The sequence below is a fragment of the Drosophila takahashii genome, chromosome 4, assembly GCF_030179915.1.
Source record: "Drosophila takahashii strain IR98-3 E-12201 chromosome 4, DtakHiC1v2, whole genome shotgun sequence".
Taxonomy (NCBI): domain Eukaryota; kingdom Metazoa; phylum Arthropoda; class Insecta; order Diptera; family Drosophilidae; genus Drosophila; species Drosophila takahashii.
The window spans coordinates 2,802,045-2,818,347 of record NC_091682.1 but is presented as its reverse complement, the minus strand read 5'-3'; the positions used below and the strand labels follow the sequence as shown (position 1 = coordinate 2,818,347).

Sequence of the window (16,303 nt, the reverse complement as noted above, 5' to 3'; positions counted from 1 at the left end):
TTCATTTAATTTCTGGTTTCTAAAGCATTCAGACAACTCAAACATGAATCCAAGAAGAATCGATTTCTGCGACTACTGGTCGCACTGCCAAAACTTGGGAGGGGAAATAAAATCGCGTCCCGAGTGCATTGCTCTTGCGAGCTTGGTTAACTATTCCCCATCTCTTCTGCCAGCAAAAGCTATTGTTCTTTAGTTCCGGACGTTTGTAACTTGGATTAACATCCTATTCTCCGACGGTCAACATTTTTCCACTTGAAATTTTAATAGAATGAAATTTAATCTTTTGTTTAACTCTTTTTACTCCTTTATGTAATCGTGAATATATCAATTGACTTATTTCATTTGTCATTATCTAAGAATAAACGGTATTCAAAGTCAATTTTTTTAGCATGAGGGGTACAAACAAATTTCTATTCTGTTTCTGTCCCGTATTTTAACCAATCTATGCCATTTGATCAAAGTAACATAAAATGTATTAACATTTTACTTACCTTTTGACTTATCTTCCATGTGTGGTGAGGTATACACGTTACTACTACCGGCATGATGTTGATGATCATGCTGATTTTGATTGGGGTTAATAGCACTGCTTAGGCTATCACCTGTCGACGTGCTCTGCAAAGTGTGTAAAGTCGGTGAAACGCCCTGATGCTGTTGAGACAGGATATGGTGTTGCAAATGTTGGTGATCGTGCTCATGCTGGCCTGTACTTGTATTCAGTGTTTGGTCTTGTGTACTGTGAAGAATCTGCGGCTGGTGTATAATACGGTGTTGAAGCTGATGAGAGAGTGTCCCGAGCCCATGGCTAAGATGTGACGATGTCTGCATATCCATTATGAGCATCAGAGCTGCCAAAAATGTGAAAGTAACTGGAATATAAAAACAAGTTAATGTTTTTTATTTAAAATAAACTAGCATAAAAAATAATTCGGCAAGCCGATATTAAAGTATAATATCCGAATGTGGTTCAAGTTCTGATAAAAAATTTTCGGTCGTCAAAACTTTTGTATACACAATATAGAGTTCAAGTCGACAGACAGACAGACGGACAGACGGACATGGCTAGATCGACTCGGCTTGTGACCCTGATCAAGAATATATATACTTTATGGGGTCGGAAACGCTTCCTTCTAGCTGTTACATACTTTTGCACGAATACAATATACCCTTTTACTTTACGAGTAACGGGTATAACAAGAAAGGTAGCTAGCTTCGGCCAGCCGAAGCTTATATACGCTTGCAGATTATTCCTACTAACTTACAAAAACATTAAATTTAGATTTAATTGCTTATATGTTAAAAAAATTAACATTTTAGCTGCTTTCGTATATTTTGGCATTATTTTTTGATCCTTCCTATTCGAAATTTTGAAATTTTAAAGAAAAACTATATCCCAGAGAAGAAAAAAATTAAATAAAAATCAACAAGGACATAATTTTTTTCCTATTAATTTTTTATTTAATTTTCTGACCGTCCCTATGGCAGCTATATGATATAGTGATCCGAATTTTCAAAAATTTTATTCGAAATTCAAAAATATTTAAAAAGTAATATTCCCAAAAGTAGAAGGTAATATTCAAAAAAGACCGAAGCTAGAATTTTTTGATCGTTCATTTTTCCGATCTTTCCTATGGGAGTTATAAGATATAGATGTCCGATCCGGGCGTATATACTATTTTTGGGAAAGTTTCATCCCGATAGCTAAAAAACTGAGAGACTAGTTTGCGAAGAAACGGTCGGACAGACTGACGGACAGGCGGGCATGGCTAGATCGACTCGTCTAGTGATGCTGATCAAGAATATATGTACTTTATGGGGTCGGAAAGGTCTCCTTCACTGCGTTGCACACTTCTGACTGAAATCATTATACCCTCTGCAAGGCTATACAAATTTCCGTTTTTCCAAGCTTTAAAAATTCATGAAAAACTAATTTCTTGCTGGATCGTAAGAATCTTTGGCTTGTTATATTTTTCAAAGTGCCATCTTCCAGTAGATGCATTAAAATGTATCTAGATATTTTTCACTGTACATATTATGTCAGACTTTTAGCAACCCTATTTTTTTTTATTTGAGTATTTTTTTTTTCCTGAGTAACGGATATCTGATAGATACGTTTTATCTTGTGCAATGCTGATTTAAGATAGTTTTTTTTTGTGCAACGCCGTATGCAATTGACAGATTTTGAAATTTTATTAACTTAAAGTTATCTTCATATATCAAATAAATGTATTTATTTTATTCATTTTCCGTAGTTTGCATTAAAATAGACATATCATCATTGATACAAATCAAGAATATACACAGTTTAGGTTCAAGAGAGGTCTCCAATAATATTTGTGTCCTTTGGTTATCAAAATGCAATCAAACATTTATTTCTTTACGGCTTTGAAATGCGCGACAGAAGGCAATTGCATTTCCCGCTCATTTAATTGTGGCTCGTCGTAGTAGCCAGTCCCCTGCCCTGCAAGGTGCACTGTCTACCCGCCAGATGAAGGTTGAACCCGCGCAAACGTGTTTGCTAGCACTCATTCACCTGTTGTTAATTGACCTTTTTGGGACTATCACTCCCCTAAGGGTCTCTGCAGTTGAAGTATCTGAGCCACTTAAGGGTATGGTCTAGGCCATCTGTTTTTCCTTTACACTTTTCATTCTTACATTAGAAGTTGGCACCCCATTGGGCTATTCGCCTTTTTATGTAAAGTCAAACTAATTTTTTAGTAAATTTGCTACCAATTCATATTTTGTATTTGCACCGATTTCCTACAAAAATGTAAATGATCATTAATTTGACAACAAACATACATATTGTAGAGGAAAACGGATTAATTTGTTACCTCGAAAATTCCTACACCTCCTATGTTACTATCAGAATGAACCAGTCTTTCAATGTGCAGGGTTTGGCTCTGTTGTTCACCTCTTACCACCACCATCAACCCTTTTTAATTCATTCTTTACCTGGTGGGCTTACAGAAGCGCGGGAAAATAAAGTTGATGTCTAGCAGAGGGATGAAATAATACAAACACCGACTTTTTAACACTTCTTCTGCTCTTATAATAGATACAAATGAAAACTAGTACGAAACATATATAAACAAATACATATGTATATGTACGTGTCTGTATTAATTCACTTAATAATAATCAATTAATTTAAACAATTTAAATTGATGTATTAACATAAACAATAATATAATAAAAGATTGATACAATTTTTCAAAGTTTTTAGGTTTTTCAAAAAACGTTTTAAATCCGTAATTGTTATGCACCGACAGGTAAACGGTAAAGTTTCAAGTACGTTGAATCGCGATATCATTGGTACCATAAAACAAAAGTCACGGTCGGGCATGTGGTCCTGCTTCGAGGTCATTCGGGTTTCTACACTTTGTTCTTTTCAATACCAACTCACTTTTATGCATTACACCCCATACTACAATCAATTCAACAAAATTAAAAGTGGGAAAAATAGTCGAATTTTCACACACTCCAGCCAAATAATGGCGAGTCAGAAAACTTAGCTAAGGCAGTCTATGAAAACAGAGAAAATAAGCAGCTCAAGGTCAGGAGCGTGGGTAAAACTAAGATATTTAAGTTCGCTTCACCATAGAAGTCAGGAAAACGGTTGGCAGCACAAATCGTACGTGTAGAATTATGTGTAATATCTCATTTACGATGGTAAATATGTTCACTTTAGTATGTATAAATAAAGCACCTTAACGTACAGCTCACTTACTGAATTTCTTATGTCCGCTTTTTGTATTTTTTAACGTTTTAAAGCATTGAAAGTAGTATAATATAATATAATATAATATAAAGGACTAAACTTTCTTAGTATTGAAAGCTTTGAAAAACGAATTCCAAATCACTTTTCTGGATATCACTCAAATTACGAATCTTAGACACTTTCAGTCAATACGATACTTGACAGGTAAAAAAGACAGCGCGTTCCACCTGTTGGCTATGAGTCCACGAAACAACGCGAGTTTCAGGTGGATCTTGAAGCGTACGCCAAGAGATCTCGAGCGAAACTAAATTGTTGAATGGCAATGGACGGCGGAAGCCGTTCACACTCAAGCGACCACTTTCCTGAGTGCGTTCATAGTGGCTTATATATTTTTTGAGTCGCGCTCAAAACTTGGCCCAAGACGGCTATACGGTTGGTCGGTTTCATTCGCGCTCAAACTGGCAGTCGACTAATCGGGAGACATAGCGTGTTGGTCGAACGCAAAAGCTGGGCTTGAAATATGATCACAGCGCAGAATGAGTAATAGAGAGAGAGAGAAGAAATGATTCAGCGCCAGTCTGTGAAAGAGAAGGTATGAGAGACATCTCCCGTTTTCGCTTTGTACGGTCTTTATACTCAAAATTTTGAAGTATTTAAGTAGTTTTTTATAGTAATTTACACTTGGCCATTAACATATGTGTATGCGTGAATGTGTTCATGACTATGAACGCACTTCTACAACCAATGTAATGCTTATGTACTCTTGAGTAAATAAGCAGTTCAAAAATCGGGCAAAACCTTTCTCCTTTCTACATACATACATGCATATATATGTATATGCATATACATGCATATATATGTATATAGCAGCGACTAAAAAGCTTTCTTTGATTGCTGAAACTGGAGTAGCCTTGTGCGTCCATTTTTCGAAAATACTACATTTTTGGTTAGAAGTTGCAGCGCAGTACTTTCCGACCCTAAAGAGTGTATATGTATGTATGTAAGTTCTTGATCGGCTTTAACAGGAGAGTCGATATAAGCATAACCGTCTGTTTAGCCTTGCGTCCGCTTCTAAGCACACAAATATCTTAATTTTATATTCCTTTGGATAAAACAAAAAAACACTTTTTGAAACGACTTTTTTAAAAAATTTTAATGTTAGTTGTGAACTTTGACTTGTCCAAGGAGGCTTCCGGTCCCGCATTTAAACAAAAAACGGAATATCCTTATGATTCAATTTAAACGAACTACATTTACCGATAATTTGGGTTCTTTAACATGTATGCAAATAAAAATGTTTGTCAAACAACAACTGAATATTGTATCAATCATTGGTTTCTCAGCCCAACAAACATATTCGGGGGTGTCACAGAAATTATTATCCAACGGACTCCAAATATTGCATACCCGAATGTGTATAACTTTTGAGTAAATTGTGTCGAACGGAAGCTAAGTCTGTTTACGTGAATAATCAACCCCCTTTTTGCTTACTCGATCGAGTTGTGTTTTAACTTTGAGTGACCTGCATTCTACAGGTTGACAAGAGCGACCAAATATACATATATAAATGTGTGATAGTAGTGAGCCATATGAAGATCGTCATAATTAGGAGTACAGTCGACCCTTCTTCAAAATAAAATGTGATTCAGTATAACCGCAGGCGAGTACTCAGATTTGCAGGTTTAGGTTAGACAAAGAAAAAGTTAACTTGGTATCACTAGAAGGCGACCTAACTTATGTTGCTGGTATACAGCTATTAAAGCGAAAACGGCGCGTGCCGAGCAATCTTCGACTACCGTTGCAAACTACACGGAAGGGAGAAGAGAGATCACTCAACCGTCGCAAAATCTAGAGCTTGTTGCTGCTAGTGTAATAAAATAGAAACTTGGAAAACTGGCTAGAAGGCCTTTGATATTGTTATGTGTATCATAATTCAAATTCAATACTACCTATGTACATCAGCTACAGCTTTTAAGTTTTAATATTTCAATTCAAATTGTCTCTGTGCAGTTCAAATATGTGGGTAATATTCGTGATCAGGATCGTCGGTCAAGTTTATCTTGCCCTGTTTGTCTAGCTGTCCGTATGAAAGTCGAAATCTCTCAAACTTAGAGATAGATAAACAGGATGCCGTGCTTTTTTACGCACCAAAGTGTTATTTTAATTGGCGTATATTTTAAATGTGATTACTTGTAAGAAAGTTATTGATCGTGGGTTTTGTATGGAAATAGTACGCCTTCGTGTATGCATCATTTTTTTGTACGGTTAGCTCATTGTCGGGGATTTCGTTATTAGCGGTATTTTCGTTTAATATAATAATTTGGATATTGCCTAAAACAAAGTGGTATCTTTGCAATCGCAAGAAAGTACCTAGAAAGTAAAGCTGTTTTGATCGTAAAACTGTTTTATAATTACCTAGTTCATATATATAAATTTTAACGTATTCATCCCTTACCTTTTTCCTGAAGAAAATTCCGTGACACTCACGATGCCCGCGCTTTATATATGGAACACCTGTTAGACCGGACCGCAGTGGTGGTGCTGGAAATAAAAACCAACCCTCCGATCGGGTTCTTTGTTCATTTTTCCGGTCCTCTTATGTGTACATGTGTAATGTGGCTGATGTGCCTTAATGTTAATACCACTCGCAAAAAGTTCAATGATCTCAAAAGTTATGAATCAATTGCCTTTTTATATAAGAATACATATAAAAATTTAAAATCTAAATATGTTATCTAAATAATTTTATTTAGCAGCTTTCCTTTCGAGGTGCTCATTCATTACACATAAGAAACTGGAAACAAAAGTTTGTGTATGCATACATATGTAGTCCGAACGCAACTATAATTTGAGCACATGGTTATGTATACATATTTATAAAGTTATGTACAAACATTTTTTGTAGAATTGCGCTTGATAGCTCTTGATATGAACAATCGGTATTCATATGTTTTTGGTATGAAATTCGGTATTTCAATCGTGGCTCGTGGCTTTTCACGGTCTGCAGGCCAACCGAGACAGCTTTTCCGCCGTTTCTTTTGGTTGTTGTTGACTGCTAGCTTTAGGTACTGGATCGGATCTGCCATTGTTGTTTCTGTTATGTTATGTACTGCTTATTTATACTACTAACTATATTTGTTGTTATACCCTTGCAAAGAGCATTTTAATTCTTACCAGAAGTTTTCAAGATCTCGAAGCTTATGCGGACAGACGGTTATGATTATCGGCTAGTATTCCTGATTACAATATATATATATATATATATATATACCAACGGTCGGCAGCGACCTATTAAGTGAGCATGGGGTTTTGTTCTGCCCAGCCGCTGCTCGCTCACGTACACTGTAGAACAGCGGTCTGCACACACACATCGATGAGCTGCCCAGTGCAAATTACTCACACAAATATAAAACAAAAAACAAAAAAACAAAATTTCTCCTAAACTTTTGAACAAAAAAGGGTAAACTACAGAGTAAAAGGGTATATTGTAGTCCTCGGAATGTATGGAACAGGTAAAAGGATAACTAGCCGAGCCGATCTCGGAAACTACAAAAGTTAGAAAGTTGGGATTCACTATACAGATTCTGTTATAATTGTCAATCAGTCCCCAACCACAAAAAATAGTCAATTCTACTAAGTAAATAGTTACTTTCACAACAACAAATACACACAATTAGCAAAGACACACACCTTTATCCTTGACAAAATTCTCAATTTTTTGTGGTTGGGGTCTTTTTTGACAATTTTTTTGTGTGTTCGCAGCGCAAGATCCAGCCAGTTCGTAATATATGACTGGTTGTTGTATTAAATCTTATCCAATTCGTACAATAGTACACTCAAAAAAATTGACTAAAATCGCCCTTGGTTTTAGAAAATCGCCTATGAATTTGCTTTACTGGCGATTTTGTCTACACACAAAAAAAAAACTATGTAAAATTAACATAGAAAAATAGTATTTCACTATTTTCTGAATTTTTCATGTATTTTGTTGTTTTATTTTTTGGGTCATTGAATAGTATTTAACAATTAAAATAATAGAAAACATATTTACGAAACTTGCATGTATTTTGTTGTTTTATTCATTTGGCAAGTTAATAGTAACGTCTCAATTAATAAGCGTAGCAAAACTATTTTATTTGTTTGCGTGTATTTTGTTGTTTTATTTTTTGGGGCATTAAATAGTAACACCACAATTAATATCGTAACACAACTATTTTTTTCCTTCATATATTTTGTTGTTTTAAAAATACGATTATAAATTGTATGTCAACTATTTTTCTGGACTTAGGGTGGTTAGAGTATCCGACTCATAATCTCTGGGTCGTGAGTTCAAATCCCGCTTTTGCAGATGATATTTTTCTTTTCTTTTTTTTTTGTTAAATGTTGATTGATATATATATATATATGATGATATATGATGATATATGATGATATATAGACTTGATATAGATTTTCCTCTACAAAAAGCATTCTTCTGTGACCTAGTGGTTAGAGTGCTTGACTCCGATGGTTGCGGCCCTCGTTCGATTCCCAGCGGAGGCAAAAAACCTGGTTTGTAAGTTTAAGTATCTGTGAAATGTAAATGTCTATAAATAACTTCCATATAAATTAATATAACAAATTAAATTAAAAATAAAAAAAGTTAAAAACATAATTAAAAAAAACAACAATTTTTTTCGGGTTAAATACTATTTTGTAGGTAATCTACTATTTTATAGGTAATCTACTATTTTTTGGGGCATTTTCTATTTTTTATGGGTTGGGGCAGTTTTCACTATTAAATAGTTGATTTTACATTTTTTTTTGTGTGTATATTAAAGAAAGTAAGTTTTTAAAATCAAAGGCGTTTTTTCTAAAAATCAAAAAGAAAAAGACTGAAATTTAGTCAGTTTTGGCTAGAAAATAAACAAAATTTTTTCTTACAATTTAGAAATAAAGGTTTGATGAAAAAAAAAAAGAAATACGGTTTTTTTAAATATAGACAAATATTTTTTAAATAACAAAATCAAATTCCTTAAATCCAGAAAATACTGAAATCTGTTTTCGGGCTTCGGAATTATGCCGGTTGTTTCTGTGACGCCACGGCTCTTGTGTTGTTTTTTACTTCTTGCTTGTGATCTTATTTGAATTTCCGTTGAGCACATGGGTGGGTGATGTATATATTTATGTATTTTCATTTGTTGTTTTAAATTGGAACTGTAATAATAACTGAAATGAGTATACAAATTACCAATTATAAATATAAAATCAAATAACTTACTATTTTGAGAAAAACATCTTGGTCTCCGCACATACACAGTTTGTTTTCCTATTTTGTCAAATTGATCTGGCTCTCTTCTATTTATTTCCCTTAGTTGTTCATTTAATTTTGATCGTAAATATTTATAATTTTTTTTTTTTTATTAATATGTAAATATTAGGGATGAAAGGGAAAGACACCATGAGTGTTTTGCTCGACGTGGGATTGAGCCCACACTTGCGGCTATAAGCTTGAATAACATATTCATGCACGCGCGCGTTAGACACCTAACCTTCCTAAAGGAAACTTTTTTTTTCTAAAAAGTGTATAAGAAGGGAAATTGATACAATAAGGTTACATTTTTCATTTTCTAGAAAAATATTTCATAAAAACACACATTTCTTTCTGAATGTTAGAAAAATCTTCAAACATTTTTTCTTTTTTTTTAGAAAAACAATATTTTTATTTTGTAGGAATATTAATAACTCCTGTGGACTTAATTTTTGAACCATGCACTTTGTAAGCAATCTGAGCCTTACTGCTCCTGCTATATTTCTTACAAAATAATGATGCAGGACTTTTCGTTGGACATTCCTTTAGGGAAATTGCCAAAAATAGCATTACATTTTGTCGATTTTACCGCTCAAAACGGAAGAAAACTGCCTCAAAAATGCCAACACCATACCAAACACCTTCAAAAGTTTTCTTGGAAGAAAATCCTTAAAAAGTATAATTAAAAATGCCCTTAGACGGTCAATTCCGGGTCGTTTAAATGCTGGGCAGGCACCACGAGGACCAAAAATTAGTACAATAACTTTAGCAGTTTTTAAGCTATAGCTATAGCAAACCATTAATTGCAATTTTTTAGTTTTTCTTGTTTTTATACGGACAGACGGACGGACAGCCGGACATGGCTAGATCGACTCGTCTAATGATGCTGATCAAGAATATATATACTTTATGGGGTCGGAAACATCTCCTTCACTGCGTTGCAAACTTATGACTGAAATCATAATACCGTCTGCAAGGGTATACAAATTTACAAATGTGTAATGTATTTGCTTGTACATTTCCTATCTAAAAACGAATTTCAATGCCATTTTCCCTTTTGCAAACACTTACTTGACAAACTGTTTATATATTCTAAATCAGCATCAATAGCCGAGACCATCAAGCCGTCAGTCCGTTTCTGTGCGAACTAGTCTCTCAGTTTTAAAGCTATCGCAACGAAACTTTCCTAAAAGTCCACTCTATCTTATGGCTCCCATAAAAAATAAAAAATAATAGAAAAAACATTGTAACCTTGTAGAAAGTAGGCGTTTTGATTTTTGACATTGTAAAAACAACATTTTAAGTACGCATTCCTGCAAGGGTAGGGGAGTGTAGGGTTTTTTGAATGTAACTTTTCTAAAAATCAATATTTTTCAAAAGTGTAAACGCAGAAAGTTGCTTACATCTACTGAGCATATCCCTGAAAAATTCGAAATTTGAAATTCCAATGCAGCTAAATCCCACAGCGTTTGGCGTGTACCCTTCTTTTTTTGCACTTTCAAAAGTTGTAGGGTAATGTGAGGAACGATTTGTTCTTTAATGTAACTTCTCCAAAAATCAATATTTTTTAAAAGTGTAAAAGCAGAAAGTTACTTACATTTACTGAGCATATTTCTAAAAAAATTTGGATTCGAAATTTCAACGTAGCCAAATCCCACAGCGTTTGGTGTAAACCATCCTTTTTACAAACAAAAAAATACATTTTTTTATATATTATTTACGGAAAGGTTATTTTCGATACGGAAAAGAAAGAAGTAATAAGATAATACCCAAACTTACAAAAACAAAAAAATGGTCAAAGTGCAAATTTTTTTAAAGTTAAATTAAACTGACGTCACTATTAAAAACAACAATAAAACTGCAGCAGTAAATGTTATCTGGTATTATTATATTTTTTTTACAAATAATCAACGATAACAGTTAAAATTCTTGAATAAAAAAAGTTCGTCACGATACCCTACAAAAAGTTCGTCACGATACCCTACAAGGTAGACTTGGAGCAAAAACGGTGTCACTCTCAAACGGCGCAAAAGAAAAAAAAGCGAGGTACCAAAAACTGTTGATAAAGATCTCATGTATACGTGCATATATTTGCCTGATTTTATTTTCCACTCATCTTTGCTCTGGCACTGCTGAAACACAAGTAAATTGAATGGGTTTGCTAGTTTGCGCACCACATTTTTAGCGAAAATTACCTCACGAACAAATAACGGGACTTCTTATTAATATTACTGTTAATACATTGTCGACACGATAAGGGGAGACGACTACATTTATTTGGAATTTTTGTCGTGACGTCATATATGAGATTCGACGAGTTCGTCACATTACCCTACTCGTCAAATTACCCTACACTCCCCTATATAAACTTCGGCTGGCCGAAGTTAACTTCCTTTCTTGTTTTTTTAGAATTTCAGAATTACGAAATAAATTTCATTGAAATCGGAGGACTATTTTTTATTGCTGGAGTGACACAATGCCTGACGTAGGAACGATCTGAAAGATTATATGACTTTCTTCTATCATGTAGTTAACATTTTGCAGTTTATTTTTCGACTAGTTGCTCCTAATCGTAAGCAAAAGAAAAATCCTGCAAAATTGATACAATTCAATTAACATTTAAGCTTTTTTATCCTCGCATACAATATTTGTTATATTAATCGTTCAGTTAAAAAAAAAAAGTTTTCTTATATAATGTTAAATTAGTCATTTTATTAAATATTAGGTTTTTTATTTCATTTAAATAGGAATCTTTGCATGCATTATATAAACATAATTTCATTTACAAGAATCCTTTAAGTCCATATATAGCTATATAAAAAATGCCAACTTTGAATTTGCGCGCCATTCATTCTTCCAGGTCTGGTAGCTCCCATCTCTCCCATATTTGTTCGGTCTGGTAGCACCAATCTCTCTCTGTTCGTATACGACGAGTCAGCATTTTTAGGGTCTGGCATCACTCTCCCTTTTAGTCTGGCAACGCCCGCGGTCGTGAATTAAATATAGATGGCGCTGTCAGATAGTTAAAAAGTCAACTCCATAGAAACCATAACGCCACCTGCTGTAAGCTTTCCAAATGCAAGGCAAATTGTGTGTCAACAATATATCCTGGGCAAGAACCATTTAACATTTTAGTTTTAAGCCGAAAGTCAAATTTTTTAGGTGAAAAACGCATTTTTGACTTTGGACTAATAAAAAAATTCTTAAAAATAAAAAATTAAAAAAAAGGCTTCATAAGGTTTTTTTAATTCTTAAGCGAAATGTAAAAAAAAAATGGATCTACGATCATTTTTAGCGGAGGTACAGTGAACACCACAAAACGCCTTTTTTTAATAATGTTCCAGCAATCGCTTTGCCACCGATATCTTAGCCGATAGTTTCGGCTTAAATTAAATCCATAACCATAACGATTGAGAAAATATTAGAAAGTCTATTTAATGACGAGTGTAATAATTTTTCGTCACAAATGTTGATATCAGAACATTTGTATGTTGAAGGCGCGATCGTCACTAGTTTTTTACCTCGTTAAGAGGTGTTTTTATTTGATATCAGAAGTTTTTGTTTGTTTACATTTGCTCTCATAGGAGCTAATATATACATTTAAATTTAAATTGGTAAGCCATTGTATTAAACGAATTAAGTTAAAAAGGCGATGAAGTATATCAAAATACCTTTTAAACGAGTTATAGCACATGTCTGTACCTTTAGTAGTTTAGAACTTACAAACTAACGAAATTTAGCTATTTTTAGCTTTTTTTCCGCTAAAGTAGCGGCTTTTTCCAAAAGTCGTAGAACAAAAGATTTTTATATGGAATTCTTAAGTGCAAATTTACTGATTCCATGACCCTAAAATACAGTTCGTATACCCTCACACAAAATTCAATACTAAGGGAGCGTTAGTTGCTCGAGCTGGCAAAAGTGGCTATTATCGTATAAAAATAACTTTTAAACGTGACTTTTTACAGTAATGTGTTATATACCAAAATTTAAGGAATCTCAAGGGCTATACAGTTTAAAGTTGTAAGGAAAATCGTTAGAGCCGTTTTAGAGAAAAAAAAAAGCTAAAAAGAAGTTTAAAAAAAATCTTTTGTTCATATCTTTTTAACTATTACATTTACACAAATTGCATATAGAGGGCGTTTATAGCATTTAAAATTACCTTTCAAACGAGATGCAGCACAAGTCTGTAGCTTTAGTAGTATAGAAGTTACGGAATTCCGAATTTTAGCTATTTATAGCTGTTTTCCCGCTAAACTAGCGAGTTTTTCAAAAGTGGTAGAACAAAAGTTTTTTATATCGATGTGATGAACGTCATATCAAATTTTCAAAACTTAAAAAACATGTTTTGGACAAACTGACAAACAGAATTAAAGTTTCATTTTGGGAAGACGAAGAAAATCTTATTTTGGCTATAACGGAGCGTCGGATTTTGACAAATGACCCCTCATTCGACGGGTATTTTCAAAAGGAATACAACTAAAACATTACGAGGGGGAATTTATCCCCACCGGCCCCAACAGCTCAAAATTTCGAAATTTTCACTTTTTCACTTTCACCGCTCTCTCTCCCAAGCCAATTGATTTTCTTAAAGTCTTGGTATGCAATCCTGTTAGTTTTCGCAATACCTTTCGATAGGTGTATCATTCATTATGATCGGACCATCACAGTAGATTTTCATTTCTTCGTGTATATATAGTAGTCGCCTTCGCACAGTCTCCTGGTGCGCTTCGTCACTACATGGACTGCCGTCCATAATGATAAATGAATGTGATCTAAGTATAAGTACTAAATTTGTATACCTTCTATCGGTTACAATGTTATCAATGCAATTTTAATTTGCGCACAAATGTACACTTGTTTGTAAATTGGAATTTGTTGTTTTTAAATTTGATGTTTTGAATAAAACGAAAACATTTGTACACACACGAAAAGAAAAGACGGGATAAGAAAAATAAATGTTAAGCAAGAGTGCATACACATATTTGGTTATAAAAATATTCTGGGGATATATGGCATATCAACAGAAAGGTATTCAAGCGTAGATTTTATAGATATAAATTTTAAACCAATGCACCCCTCAGTTCAAGAGTTATTTCAATTCAATCTTTATTTTCAATTTTTATTATAAAAGTTGACAAATAACTCTTATTTGTTGATTTTTATAATAAAAATTGAAGCGTAAGAGTTATTTGTCAACTTTAATAATAACAAGAAAGGAAGCTACCTTCGGCCAGCCGAAGCTTATATACCCTTGCAGATAAAGTAATGCTCACTCCGTGCAGTTCCAGGGATTCCAGATTCAGCGTTTCTATTTTTGAATTTTGTTTATAAAGAGTCAAGAATTAAAACGCCTACTTCCTACAAAGTAACAATGAATTTTCTTATATATCGTTTTCCTATGGGAGCCTTAAGATATAGTGGTCCGATTCGGCTCGCTCCGACATATGTACTACCTGCAATAGAAAGAAGACTTTCGGGAAAGTTTCATCGCGATATCTTTAAAACTGAGAGACTAGTTTGCATAGAAACGGACAGACGGAAAAACGGACAGACGGACCGACGGACAGACGGACATGGCTAGATCGACTCGTCTAGTGATGCTGATCAAGAATATATATACTTTATGTGGTCGGAAACGTCTCCTTCACTGCGTTGCAAACATCTGACTGAAATTATAATACCCTCTACAAGGGTATAAAAATTGGAGAATAAGAGTTATATAATGTATAATATACATATGCAAATTTTTTTGAATAGGTTAACTCTTATTAACGATACCTAAGATAATAAGAGTTATATGTCATTTTTATACCCGTTACTCGTAGAGTAAAAGGGTATATTAGATTCGTGCAAAAGTATGTAACAGGTAGAAGGAAGCGTTTCCGACCCTATAAACTATAAATATTCTTGATCAGGATCACTAGCCGAGTCGATCTAGCCATGTCCGTCTGTCTGTCTGCATGAACGCTGAGATCTCAGAAACTACACAAGCTAGAAGGTTGAGATTTTCCACGCATATTCTTGGGCTTCCTACGCAGCGCAAGTTTATTTTAGCCGAGTGCCACGCCCCCTCTAACGCCCACAATCGCCCACTAACGATTTGAAATGTGTCGTAGAGTAAAAGGGTATATTAGATTCGTGCAAAAGTATGTAACAGGTAGAAGGAAGCGTTTCCGACCCTATAAACTATAAATGTTCTTGATCAGGATCCTTAGCCGAGTCGATCTAGCCATGTCTTGGGCTTCCTACGCAGCGCAAGTTTATTTTAGCCGAGTGCCACGCCCCCTCTAACGCCCACAATCGCCCACTAACGATTTGAAATGTGTCTAGCGCCCACACCTTTTAAGATTTCCGAGAAGTATAAATGCAATTTTGTTGTGCATATTTATACCTATCGAAATGTAGAAGACATTTTTCAGGTCGGACCATTCATTAAAAAGTTATACGCAATCAAAATTTCTATATATATCTCCCTCGCACTCCCTTTAGCTGAGTTACGATTATTAGTCGGGTCACCAACCCGAGTACAGCGTTCGCACTCCCTTTAGCTAAGTGACGGGTATTAGATAGTCGGGACACGAACCCGACTATAGCGTTCTCTCTACATACAACGCAATAACTTAGAAAATCTAAATAAATTCGTTAAAAATACTTTAAAAAAATGTATAAACTTGAAAACTTAAGCATTCGGGCCATAGAATAACCATTGACCGAAAAATCATATCGATCGGATCAGCGGTTTAGATTTTTAAAATCGAAAAGTTAGTTTTAAATGTAGCCCCCAAATTATGGGGGATATCGAAATTTCTTTTAGATTTCTAATTAGGCCCTTTCAAGACCTAAAATTCTGCAAAATCAAAATTTCGAAATTCCAACCATTTTAGAAGTTAAGCTTAAGTACATCTAATGATTTTTTCCTCTAAATATGGATATTGGAGCTGTTTGGGGCCACTGGGGGGACATGTCGGACATGCCCCCAATGGAATACTGTGAAAAAATTTGGCTGCTCTAGCTCCTACGGTTTGGGCTGTGGTCGTATCCCCTTAAAAATCGGTCTTTCATTTTATAATCTTTAGAGATACCCAAGTAGCAACTTAATCTAATCAATCTATAATTTAAATTTGTATTTATTCCTCAGTGTTTCTTAAGACTAGCTTTTTAAAAACAGTAAAAAGCGGGGCAAATGGCCTAAAGCCCGATAACGTTATCGATACGTACAGTATTAAATCATCGAATAAGAATGTATATTCTCTGTGGTTATGCGCACGCATGTCATGTCATGTCAGGTCAGT

The 16,303-nt window shown here is 34.4% G+C and overlaps 1 protein-coding gene across 4 annotated transcripts in view; it reads right to left on the bottom strand.

Moving 5' to 3' along the window:
• Nucleotides 1–4,005, bottom strand: part of sv (paired box protein shaven) — a 48,607-nt gene extending 44,602 nt beyond the window's left edge. For all 4 annotated transcript variants that reach the window (XM_017159950.3, XM_070218097.1, XM_017159951.3 and 1 more), the window contains exons 1-2: nucleotides 3,731–4,005; nucleotides 492–869 (exon numbers count right to left, since the gene is read on the bottom strand). In XM_017159950.3, the coding sequence (XP_017015439.2) occupies nucleotides 492–843 (352 nt within the window). In that variant the 5' untranslated portion in view covers nucleotides 844–869; nucleotides 3,731–4,005. The remainder of the gene's footprint in view (nucleotides 1–491; nucleotides 870–3,730) is intronic.
• Between the last annotated feature and the right edge of the window lie 12,298 nt (nucleotides 4,006–16,303).